This window comes from Ceratotherium simum, chromosome 7 (genome assembly GCF_057802395.1).
Source record: "Ceratotherium simum simum isolate JZ-2026a chromosome 7, ASM5780239v1, whole genome shotgun sequence".
Taxonomy (NCBI): domain Eukaryota; kingdom Metazoa; phylum Chordata; class Mammalia; order Perissodactyla; family Rhinocerotidae; genus Ceratotherium; species Ceratotherium simum.
In genome coordinates, this window is record NC_141906.1 from 28,750,617 (window position 1) to 28,763,835 (window position 13,219).

Below are 13,219 nucleotides of genomic sequence, written 5' to 3' on the forward strand. Positions count from 1 at the left end.
CAAACAAATACCAGCAAACCCGCTAGAACACACAGCCACAGAAGAGAAGGTGCCTTGTTTTTCGGTAGCATCTATCATCTGGCTAAACCTAGAGATGGTTTGATACAACACAGTTTCAGAGGGAGACTATTAGGCCTGTAATGCTTCTGCTCTCAGATGTCTGCCTTTATTGTCTTCTAAGCCATAGCCAGAACAATTGACCTGTTCAGTGCAGGGGTTCTGCTGGATGTATGATATGGTAACTCTGAGCACATTCTCCTTTGCAGACATTATGATCTTAACCAGCTGCTGGAACCTCGAAGCATAACAGCAGATCCTTTGGACTACCGCCTAAGCTGGCATTTGTGGGAGGTGCTGCGGGCTCTTAACTACACCCATCTCTCAGAGCAGTGTGAGGGTGTGCTGCAGGCCAGTTATGCTGGCCAACTGGAAAGTGAGGGGCTCTGGGAGTGGGCCATCTTTGTCCTCCTGCACATTGACAACTCAAGGTGAGTGAGAAGACGTGAAACCCACTGGGTGCATCTAGCGCTACAGGGCAATGCCAAAGGGATTAGTCTTTTAGGGATCAGTTCAGCAAGTAAGTGTTTAGAATGCATTTTGTGTCCACCCTTGTGATAAAGCGTAAGACAGTTCGACCTGCAGCCCAGACTGTGTCTGTATTCATGTGAACAAGTTAGAAATGAGACTGCCTTTGATTAAGTGCCAAATTATGCTACCTATCATAAGGTCTCTCAGTAGTCTAAGAAGGGAAAAGAGATCTCTATGAACTGTAGAATCTCTGTGACTCTTTCTAGAGATAAGATTCAAAGAACTTGTAAATTGGAATAAGAAATAATTAAATGGAAAGAGAAGGATATGCCCAGGTGGGGAAACTCCATTAACTTAGGCATAGATTCACTTGAATGTGGCATGTTTAGAATTATGCACAAGTAGTGCTGGCTGAGCTGCCTCAGTAGATCCATGGAGTGATATAAAGGGTTGGCAGGGAGGCCCCTTCTTTTTCTCTTTCTACTGGCTTTGTTCCTCTCTGGCCTTCCCTTGCCATCCACCCACTCCTACCCCTCAAGTTTGATAGTGTTGGATTTACCAGTACAACCTTGCTTAGATGAGTAATGTTTTGGTTCTCTGTCTTGAAAGAGCCCCAGGGAAATGCCTTTTCTCCGTGCTGTGAATGAGATAAAGTTGGAGGTTTTTTGTTTTTGTTTTTGTTAATGGTAGCAGCATGGCATTACAATGATAAAAAATACAAGCATTTATATAGTACTTTGTTATATAGTGCTTTTATGTATGTTCATACTCTGTTGTAAGTACTATATATGAACTCATTTGATGCTGATAATAAACCTATGAGATAGACACTCTTACTGTCTTTGTTTTACAGATGAGCAACCCAAGGCACAGAGAGATTAAATAACTTTTGCTCAAGGTCATATAGCTAGTAATTGGCAGATTGAGGCTTCCAACTCAAGATACCCAGAGTCTATGCTCTTAGTCAGTATGCTGCGCTGTCTGTCATGTTGTAGGGAGTGGAAAGAAGTTGAGTTTTGTAGTTAGACCTGCCTAAATTCTGGATCCACCGTGTGCTCACTTTTACCTAGGGTAAAGCTTACTCACTTTTGATTTTGGGTAAAGATACTGTTCAAGCCTCTGTTTTTTAAGCTGTAAAATCATAATATTAATCTGTAAAATCATAATATTAATCCCTATTCAAAAGTGATTGTGGGATTAAAGAAATGAAAGTATAAAGCATCAAGCACAGCTTTCCCTTTAAGGAATTTCTCTTTCCTCTTCCCCCTTACCAGGAAGCAAAATGACACCAGACTTTTCCTTTGAGTTTATTTAAACACACTCATGGGGAATTTGACATGGTAAAAGTCTGGCTGATAGGATGACTGGTGATTCAGAGTTGGCTGTGGGGAAGCAGATCCTGTTTCCTGGTCGTGGGTGGGTAGGGGGCAATAGCAGGCAGTTGGTATGAGGTTGGAAATCCTTGAAAAGCTTAGGAGTTCAGAAAAGAATCTGAGATCTGGAGAATAGTTTCAATCTGAGGGCTAGTCCTTTGGCCCAGACAGAAAAGGACTCTCTTTAAGGAGCCTTGGGAGCAGAAAGAGTGAGCTTAACCTAAATCTAGAGATAGAGAGAAAATGAATTAGGAAGGCTGATGACTTTGAGGAAAAAAACAAGGACCTGGAAGAGACCTTACCTTTAAAAACTGCTTTGTTTACTTGTACTGACCATGTCGGAGAAAGGGAAGGGAGAAGGTTGGGAATGAACTACAGAGGACTGCTCTATATAGGATTCTCCTATCCCAGTCCTTGATCTCCTGTTACTAGAAAGGAAATAAAGAAGAGATCCTAGTGAGGGAAAGCCTTTTCTCATCACTAAGCAACCTTCCCTAGAGTATTAGTTTTCATACTTTCTTTTTTTTTTTTTTTTTTTTAATTTTTATTTATTTATTTTTCCCCCAAAGCCCCAGTAGATAGTTGTATGTCATAGTTGCACATCCTTCTAGTTGCTGTATGTGGGACGCGGCCTCAGCATGGCCGGAGAAGTGGTGCGTCGGTGCGCGCCCGGGATCCGAACCCGGGCCGCCAGCAGCGGAGCGCGTGCACTTAACTGCTGAGCCATGGGGCCAGCCCCATACTTTCTTGACCATGAAAATATACAGGCGTAACTTGGAGATATTGCAGGTTCAGTTCCAGACTACCACAATAAAGTGAATTTTACAATAAAGCGAGTCACAAAAATTCTTTGATTTCCCAGTGCATAGAAAAGTCGTGTTTATACTATACTGTAGTCTATTAAGTATGCAGTAAATAGCATTATGTCTAAAAAAACCATGTACATACCTTCATTTAAAAATACTTTATTGCTAAAAATGCTGACCATCTTCTGAGCCTTCAGTGAGTTGTAATCTTTTTGGTGGTGAAGAGTCTTGGTGTTGATGGCTGCTGACTGATCAGGTGGTGGTTGCTGAAGGCTGGGGTGGCTGTATCAGTTTCTCAAAATAAGACAACAATGAAGTTTGCCACATCGATTGACTCTTCCTTTCATGAACGATTTCTCTGTAACATGCGATGCTGTTTGATAGCATTTTACCCACGGTAGAACTCCTTTTAAAATTGGAGTCAATTTGCTCATCCATAAGAAGCAAATCCTCATTCGTTAAAGTTTTATCTTAAGATTGCAGCAATTCAGTCACATCTTCAGGCTCCACTTCTAAATCTAGTTCTCTTACTATTTATACCACATCTGCAGTTGCTTCCTTCCACTGAAGTCTTGATCCCCTCAAAGTCATCCTTGAGGGTTGGAATCAACTTCTTCCAAATTGCTGTTAATGTTGATATTTTGACCTCTTCCCTTGAATCATCAGTGTTCTTTGTGGCATCTAGAATGGTGAATCCTTTCCAGAAGGTTTTCAGTTTACTTTGCTCAGATCCATCAGAGTAATCATTGTCTTTGGCAGCGATAGCCTTACGAAATGTATTTCTTAAGTAATAAGACTTGAAAGTCGAAATTACCCCTTGATCCATGGGCTGCACAACGGTTGTTGTGTTAGCAGGCATGAAAACAACATTCATTTTATTATACATCTCCATCAAAAGCTCTTGGGTGACCAGTTGCATTGTCAGTGAGCAGTTATATTTTGAAAGGAATCTTTGTTACTGAGCAATAGGTCTCAACAGTAGGCTTAAAATATTCAGTAAACCATGTAGTAAACAGATGTGCTGTCATCCAGGCTTTGTTGTTCCATTTATAGAGCACAGGCAGAGTAGGTTTAGCATAATTCTAAAGGATCCTAGAATTTTCAGAATGCTAAATAAGCATTGGCTTCAACTTAAAAGTCACCAGTTGCATTAGCCCCTAACAAGAGAGTTGGCCTGCCCTTTGAAGCCAGGCATTGACTTCTCTCTAGCGATGAAAGTCGTAGATGGCATCTTTCTCCTATATAAGGCTGTTTCATCTACATTAAAAATGTGTTGTTTAATGTAGCCACCTTCATTAATTATCTTAGCTAGATCTTCTCAATAACTTGCTGCAGCTTCTACATCAGCACTTGCTGCTTCACCTTGCACTTTTGTGTTAATGGAGATGGCTTCTTTCCTTAAACTTCGTGAACCAACTTCTGCTAGCTTCAAACTTTTCTTCTGCAGCTTCCTCACCTCTCTCAGCCTTCATAGAACTGAAAAGAGGTAGTGCCTTGCTCTGGATTAGGCTTTGGCTTATGGGGATGTTGTGGCTGGATTGATCTTCTATCCAAACTACTTAAAACTTTCTCCATATCAGCAATAAGGCTGTTTCACTTTCTTATCATTTGTGTGTTCACTGGAGCAGCACTTCTAATTTCCTTCAAGAACTTTTCCTTTGCATTCACAACTTGGCTAACTGTTTGGCATGAGAGGCCTAGCTTTTGGCCTATCTCAGCTTTCTACATGCTTTTCTCACTAAGCTTAATTATTTCTAGCTTTTGACTTAAAGTGAGAGACATGCAACTCTTCCTTTCACTTGAACAATTAGAGGCTATTATACAGTTATTAATTGGCCTAATTTCAATAGTGTTGTGTCTCAGGAAATAGGGAGGCCCAAGAAGAGGGAAAGAGATGGAGGAAAGCCCACTCAGTGGAGCAGTCAGAACCCATGCAACATTTATTGAGTAAGTTCACCATCTTTATGGGTGCGGTTCATGGCACCCCAAAATAGTTAGAATAGTAACATCAAAGATCACTGATCATAGATCAGCATACAAATACAATAATAAATGAAAAAGTTTGAAATATTGCAAGAATTACCAAAATGTGACACAGAGACATGAAGTGAGCAAATGCTGTTGGAAAAATGGCACCAATTGTCTTGCTTGACACAGGATTCCCACAAACCTTCAATTTGTAAAAAATGCAATATCTGCAAAGCACAATAAAACCCAGGTGTGCCTGTAATGTGCTTAGATACTTTCTTTTCTGTTTCATTTAAAAAATAAATGCTGGTGTGATGGCTTTTGATTTTTTTTAGTGAAGTTTGAAGTGACCCACTAAGGGTCAAGACCTGCAGTTTTAGAGACTGCCCCAGGGGCTACTCTGAGCTGTCTGAGGCAGCCTTCTCCATCAGTGAGAATGGGATTTATTCAAATTTATCTTTCTTTCTGTAGCATGCGTGAGAAGGCTGTTCGAGAGCTGCTTACCCGGCACTGCCAGCTATTGGAGACCCCTGAATCTTGGGCTAAGGAAACTTTCCTGACCCAGAAGCTTTGTGTGCCTGCTGAGTGGATCCATGAGGCCAAAGCGGTGCGAGCACACATGGAGTCTGACAAGCACTTGGAGGCCCTCTATTTATTTAAAGCTGGGCACTGGAACCGCTGCCACAAACTCGTCATCAGGCACTTAGCTTCTGGTGAGTGCTTCAGACTAGGGCCTGTGTCTCCTGAAATCACCCCAAATTCTTCCAACCTCTAAACCCTATGAGCCAGGCCAGAGGTGATGCTTAGTATGGGACATGGCAGACTTGAATCAGATCTCACTTTGCAAACGCTCTTTGTGCAGGAGAGGCGTGGCCGAGATGAGGGGCTAGATGGGCAGGGGTAGACAGCAATATTGTTACCATTTGCCAGGAATATTCTTGATATGCACTAATTCTGTTAAGCTCTTGGTTTATTTAGGGAATTTTATTCAGCAGCACCAGAAATAACTATTTGGGGAACTGAAGCCAGATATTCTTCACATTTTTCTTTGGAAAATTTCAGAATATCTACTTGTAATTCTCAAGTCTGACCCAACATTATTTCCCCTTCCTTCCTATCTTGGACTTCTGCCATGTCCTCTATGCACTTTTGGGAACCATATACTTGTGCAGACATAGTGCTCAATATTTTTGTTTCTTCAGATGCCATCATTAATGAGAACTATGACTACCTGAAGGGGTTCTTGGAAGACCTGGCACCTCCAGAGCGCAGCAGCCTGATTCAGGACTGGGAAACATCTGGGCTTGTTTACCTGGACTATATTCAGGTCATCGAAATGCTCCACCATGTACAGCAGGTACCTGAGTTCCTTCAACCACTGCCTAGTTTTCCTTTTCCCTGGCCTTTAAAGCCATAGAGACCTCAAAAGCCCTGAGCAACTACTTGAAAAACTCATTGGCAGAGATAGCACTGTCAGTGCAGGAGAGATATTTTGATGAGGCTAATTTGATGTAGCCATTTTGACAGTTGTATCAAAACTTAAAAACACTATTTTGTGTTTATTACCAAGTAGTTTGTGCAATAGACATTCCTGAGGCTTGTCCATAGTCAGTCTCCTCCCCTTGTCCAGCCCTAGTCTGAGTGAGAAGCTCAGGGATAAGAGGTACAGTAATGTCAGAGATTTGGTGAGGACAGTTGTTTCATACATCTTTTGGCATGTTTTAAAATTGGAAGTATTACGGTTTTTTAGCCTTCATTAAAATGGCTTGGGTCAGTCTCAATAGTCATAATATTGGTCTTCATTGCTTACAGCACAAAGAGCACACTCATAAACATAAGGATTCAAGCCCCTGTAGAGGCTTTTCCCTTTCACCCTTGCCTTAACTCCTGTCACTCACCCCACATTCCAGCCTTGCCAGCCTGCTCTCCTCTCACTACATTATGCATGGTGTTTCCAACAAACCTTATTTTATTCCTCTCTTTAACTATCACACTCATACTCCGCCTTTAAGATCTAGATTTAAGATCTAAGTAAATCTAAGTTCTGTTTAGCTTTTCCTTCAGGAAGAGTTAATTGCACTTTCTTTCTTTTTTACTACTAAAACACTTGATAACATTTTGCTACTAGTGTACTTGACCATGTTGTAGCGGTACTTACCCACTGTAGTGTATCCACTTATAGACTGTAGTGGTTGCCATGAGCTCCATTTGGGGAGATCTTCTTTATTTTAAGGTTAAAGGTAACAGAGTATAGAGGTAAAGAGTCAAGTTCTAGAGTCAGACTGTTAGGTTCAGTTCGTGGCTCTCGCACTCACTAGCTATGTGACCTTGAGAAAGTTAATTAACCTCTCTTTGTCTCATCTGAAAAAAGCGGGGTAGGGGCCACAGATTTTAGTAGGTATCTGACAGAGTTGTAACAAAGATTAAACAAAATATCCATAAAGTGTTTAGCATACCACGTTACGTATATTAAATGCTTAATAATTGTTATCTTTTATTATCCTCATCAAAGTCCCAACTACTAGCACAGTACATGGCACATTAATATGCATAATTCAATATTTGCTGCACCTTTAGGATGGATTAAGAGCATCATCCTTAAATCATCCCTGAAGAAACCCTTTTCTAGTTGCACATTAATCCATTTACACAACCGTAGTTACTAAGAACCAACCATGTGCTGAGCACTGGTGGATTTGGGGGATATAATGGTAAACAGTATGTGTTCTGTCCTTACCAAAGTAATAATTTTGGTGGAGGAGATACATACAGGTAAACCAGCAATGACTAGAGAGTGATAAGTGTACAGATTAAGCAAAGCGTGCCGTTTGGCATCGCATAAACGGAGTACCTAACCCAGTCTGTGGGAGTTGACAGGCTTTCTAGAAGTAACATCTAAGTTCTTAGGGATGAAAAAGGAGGACGGGTAGAGAAGAGTGCTTCAGCAGAGGGAACAGCATGGGTAGAAGTCTGGAGATCAGAGAGATCATAGTGCTTCCAGGGAACTTTTACTAGATTCAGTGGTTTTGGAGTATGGAGTGGAAAGGGGAGCCATGTGGATGTGGTAAAGCCACAGATCTCTCTCACCTGGACTGCCGTAGTAGCCACCTAATTGGTCTCCCTGCGTCTACTCTTGTTGCTCTACAATTCATTTCTACACAGAAATCAGAGTGATCTTTCTAATACACAAAAGATATTATCTCACTCTCTTGTCTAAACCTTCCAGTGGCTTCTCATCTCGCTTAGAATAAAGTGCTGATCCTTAGCAAGTCTTACAAGCTCTGCATCAATAATTCTTTTCTGTGCCATGGAGCCCTGTGGCAGTTTGATGAAGCCCATGAATGGATGTCTAATGTTTTTAAATGCATAAGGAAACCAATTATATTAAAATACAGTTATCAAAATATTAAAAATTTTCAGTAGGTAATAAGTGCTTTATTAACACTTAAATAACAAGCTCTAGCAGTGGATCTACTAACTACTGTAATTTTGAAGTACTATATTTAAAAATCACTAACAACTGAAATGTGATATGAAAGTAGCTGTGATTTCTGTTGGGGACAAAGTCACAGTTACTGCTATTATCTACGTTAATAATTAAATGCTGATTTTTAGTTAAAAGTTAGTAAAAATTAAGATTTTATTTTTCCTAGTCCAAGTTCACAGACCCTTTGAATTCTAAGGGCCCCCCATTATGATCCCCTGCAGTATAAAACCTCTCCAGTTTTATCTTCTCCTACTCTCCTCTTTACCCTGCATTTCATCACATAAACTTTCTTTGCATTACCACCTTAGGGGGTTTTAGCTGTTCTCTTTGCCTGGACAGCTTGACCCTCTCCTTGTTATTCAGGTCTACACTTAGATATGACCTTCCTCAAGGAAGCCTTTCCTGATCACCCAGTGTGAAGTAGCCATCCAGTTTGTCTCTGCCACATCACCCTGTTTGAATTATCTGCATGGCTTATGGATTCTTCAACGTTTATTACTATCTGATAGTTTCTTTATTTTCTGTAAGTTTCATGAGAGCAAAGACCTTGTCTTATCTTGTTTACCACCTTTTAAAGTCAAGTCAAAAACTGGATTCTGGTAGATGAAAATGATGGTACTTGTGTAGACATTAAATGGTAGATTCTGCAAAGCCCCCCAAAAGTGGATTCAATGAGAGAGACTTCTTGAAAGCATTGAGTGAGCCATTTGGAGAAGGAAGTGGTGATGGAAGACTTAGTAAATAGGGTGGTTTAATGTGAGAGTTTGAGAGAGGGGGCCTAACCAAGAATCATTGGAGACAAATGGGGATAAGATGGCTGCTGGAAAGTATTCAAAATGTAAGTAATGAATAAAAATACAGATTTGCTTTTAGAAAGATTACTCTGGCTACAATAGGGTAGGAAAAAGGATGTAGAGGAGATGACACTGAAGATAGTGATCAAGCTCTTAAGATATTTCAGGTGAGAAGTAATGGTAACCTGAGCTAGAACAATGACTCTGGGATGGGGAATTGAAGATTGGAATATTAGGCTAGAGATAAAGATTTAGGAATCATCATCACATCGATCATAATTGGAGCCTTAGGAGTGGATCACAGCACATAGGGAGAGAATAGGGCCCTTAGGTATTTTAGAAAGGGCTATGAACTTGGAGTCAGGAGACCTAAATTAAATGCTAATTTGGGCTCCACCTCTTACTAGCTGTGTGCTCTTAAGAAGTCATACCATCTCTCTGAATCCAGATTTATCTAGATTTTTGGCCATGTTAAAGCTTGCTTGTTACGCGGCTCGTGAGTGGTGATCTCAGGTCTTGCTCAATCCAAGGCTCTGGGCACTAAATTACTGTCCTGTTGTGTATTACTGCTAAGGTTGTGCCTTGTCCTCAGTGACTAGGCTGAATGGTGGTGACATGGCACTGCTGGGCAACTTGTTGGGTTTTTCCCTCCCTCACCTCACTGTTATTTCAGAGTTTTGCCTAGTCAGTCTGTGGGTACAATTGGGGTGATGGGAACTCCTCGTGGCCTAGTGGGTTTCTCTGCTTCTTTGTAGGTTGAATGCTCAAGTTATGAGCTGGAGCAGTTACACACCAAAGTGACCTCACTGTGCAACAGGATAGAGCAGATCCAGTGTTACAATGCTAAGGACCGCCTGGCTCAATCAGGTAAGCCTCTAGCCACTCCCCACTTCCTGCCTACTTGCTTCCTGTCTTTGATGATTATTACACACACCCCATGCTGCCCCAGTGCCCACCCTATCCCCATCCCTCCAACCTTGGTGCTCATTCCACTATTTCTCTCCAGACATGGCCAAACGTGTAGCCAACCTGCTACGTGTGGTACTGAGCCTTCAGCATGCCCCTGATGCAACCTCCGACTCAACGCCAGATCCTCAGCGTGTTCCTTTGCGCCTACTGGCTCCCCACATTGGCCGGCTCCCTATGCCTGAGGACTATGCCTTGGAGGAACTGCGCAACCTCACACAGTCCTACCTGCGAGAACTGACTGTTGGGAGCCAGTGAGCCTCGGGCTCCTCTTACCACACTCACATGCTCACTCACACTCACCACACAGAGGTCCCCTGCATTGAGTTGATTGGTACTGTTTGCCATTCTCTGGGATGGCTGTGAAATCCATCCACCCTCCTTTCCTGCTGCTGCAAGCAGCATCCTCCAGTTGTTCAGGGCTTTTCTTAATACTGAACATAGCGTAAGGGCTTTTGGAACCCAAAAAAGGAGCCAAGTTTCTTTTTACCATCATCAAAGCCATTCATTTTCTTTTCTTTTTAGAAATGGTCAATAAAGCCCCTTTGACAGAATCCCCCAAAGAACCAGGGAATTCTTTTCCACTGTCAGCCATTCTGAATCTCGTGACCCTCCATGCCAACCTGCTACCCTGTTCCTACCCCAGCCCTTTTATACTAGGACTCTAGAAGGAATGAGGCAGGTGATGGGACAAATGTGTTGATCTAGGACTGTCCTTCCTTAACAGATGAACTATCTACAGAAGGAAGGAGAATCTATCTCTTAAGTTGGTTGATTAGTTAACACTGAGTTTTAGAGTCAAAAGAGGGTTGGACTGAGTTAGGAAGCAGAACAAAGTCTTTCTGACTCATTTAGGATAAAAGTGAGTGCCTGCCATGGAGAGATGGATCTTCAGGGTTTGTTTTTTCCTGCCTTGAGTGTTCCATTAACACCAGACCTTCCCTACTACCATGTGCTGGAGCCATTGGTCACAGATCCTGTGTCTCTGGGAAGCTCCCAGAACTCAGTTTGGTCCCTGGTTTTCAGTTATCTTGCTAGGCCTCCTGTCTGTCTGGATTTGCCTGAAGAGTCTGGATAAAGCATGACAGGTTGGGTACCCCTCCCTGTTCCTTCCATTCTAGCCCAAAGCGTTTCCCACTGTCTGTCTAGAGTCACTGAGGCAGGCAAGGAGCTGGGCTTTAGGGGCAGGCAGAGGGCCTTCACTAAAGGCCCTGGGGAGCCCTGGGGTAACAGCCTGAGACAGCTGGTGTTAGGGCTGTCACAGACAACACGGCCACCCCTGGGTCTTTATGCATGAAGATTATGTAAAGGTTTTTATTAAAAAGTATATATATATATATATAAATAAATGATCTAGATTATTTTCCTCTTTTTCTGAAACTACTTTCTTAAAAAAATAAATAAAATGAAATGTTTATAGCATTCCTGGTATTGGCTTTTCCTTTGTATTTTTGAGCCTTCTTGCCCCAAGGAGCTTTATGGTGGTCTTTTTTGATTTGCAGTCTAAAGGGAGATGGGCCATGGGTTAAAGAGAGAACAATTTGGTGCTAAACTGGGATACAGATAAAAGGCTAGATTTACAAGAACAAATTTAGGGGTGAAAAAGTTGAGATTATTGATTAATCCTGACAGCTGTACATACATTTATGCACTTGGATTCCCAGATTGGCTTCTTTCACTTATTAATATGCATTTAAGGCTCCTCCATATCTTTTCATAGCTTGATAGCTCATTTCTTCTTAGCGCTGAATAATAACATAAATATTCCATTGTCTGGATGTGCCACAGTTTGTTTATCCATTCACCCATTGAAGAACATTTTGTTTGTTTACAGTTTTGGCAGTTATGAATAGAGCTGCTGTAAAATTCATGCATGAGTTTTTGTGTGACCATAAAAATTTTTACTTCTTTAGGTATAGGATTCCTGGGCCATATGGTAAGTGTATGTATAACATTACAAGAAACTGCCAAACCATTTTCCTGTGTGGCTGTACCATTTTGCATTCCCACAACCAATGTATGAAAGTTAGAGTAGCTTCACAACCTCTCCAGCACTTGGTATTGTTAGTATTTTTTATTTTAGCCATTGTAATAAATATGTAGTAGTATCTCATTGAAGTTTTAATTTCTCTCATATATAATTATATTGACCATTTTTCATGTGTTTATTTGCAGTCCTTATCTCTTTTGTTAAATGGCTGTCCAAGTCCTTTAAACCACTTTTTTCTTTTTGGTGTGTGATAGTGTTGTTGTTTTCTTTTTTCTTTATTGTGAAATTTTTGTTGTACATTGTTGTTCAGTCAGTCACCATATAAATGCATCCTGTTGTTTTCTTTTTTAATTTTTTTCTCATTTAAAAATTTGATGTGGTTTTTTATTGTTGAGTTTTGAGAAATTTTTTATTTATTCTGGATAAAAGTCCTTTGTTGAATACGTGATTTGTAAACATTTTTTCCGTCTCTAGCACTATCTTTTCATTCTCTTAAATGTGTCTTTACAATCTCTGCCTTTTAATTGGTTTGTTTAGGCCATTTACATTTAATGTAAATATTGGTAAGTTTGAGTTTAGGCTTAACATTTTATTATTTGTTTCTGTTTCTTCCTTGTTTTTTCCTCTCTTTCCCCTCTCAGCCATTATCTCTTTAATACTGACTCTCCCCATTCTATTTTCTCTTTCTTAGATCCTGATTTCATATATATTTAAGCTTCACATTCTTTCCTCTGTTTCCTAATCTCTTAATTTCTTACTTTTTGTTTCCCTGGATTATATTTAGGTAATTTCTTCAGGTCTTTCTTTAAATTCACTAGTTCTCTTTATCTGTGTCTAATCTGTTAACTTAATTTTTATATTACTAATTTCAGTAAGTTATGTGGTTACTTTTTAAATCTACCTGCTCGTTTTTTTTGTTTTGTTTTGTTTTTTTGTGAGGAGGACTAGCCTTGAGCTAACATCCAGTGCCAATCCTCCCCTTTTTTCTTGAGCAAGATTGGCCCTGGGCTAACATCCGTGCCCATCTTTCTCTACTTGATATGGGACGCTGCCACAGCATGGCCTAACAAGCAGTGCGTCAGTGCGTGCCCTGGATCCGAACCTGTGAACGCTGGGCCGCCACAGCAGAGCGCGTGCACTTAACCGCTGCGCCACCGGGCTGGCCCCTCTACCTGCTTATTTTTGATAGTCTTCTTGTTCTTTCATTACCCTTTTCAAATCTTCTTATTTATTTCTTAAATCATATTACACACACTTCTATTTTGTTTTTGAAAGAAGCAGTATAGCTGTAATATAGAAAGGAATGG

The 13,219-nt window shown here is 40.8% G+C and overlaps 1 protein-coding gene across 9 annotated transcripts in view; it reads left to right on the top strand.

Annotated features, from left to right (window-relative positions):
• The window catches only part of NUP98 (nucleoporin 98 and 96 precursor), a 111,152-nt gene extending 99,808 nt beyond the window's left edge, over positions 1 to 11,344 (top strand). For all 9 annotated transcript variants that reach the window (XM_087433358.1, XM_087433363.1, XM_087433361.1 and 6 more), the window contains 5 exons: positions 267 to 488; positions 5,147 to 5,388; positions 5,878 to 6,032; positions 9,712 to 9,823; positions 9,963 to 11,344. In XM_087433358.1, the coding sequence (XP_087289484.1) occupies positions 267 to 488; positions 5,147 to 5,388; positions 5,878 to 6,032; positions 9,712 to 9,823; positions 9,963 to 10,180 (949 nt within the window). In that variant the 3' untranslated portion in view covers positions 10,181 to 11,344. The remainder of the gene's footprint in view (positions 1 to 266; positions 489 to 5,146; positions 5,389 to 5,877; positions 6,033 to 9,711; positions 9,824 to 9,962) is intronic.
• The last annotated feature ends 1,875 nt before the right edge of the window (positions 11,345 to 13,219 follow it).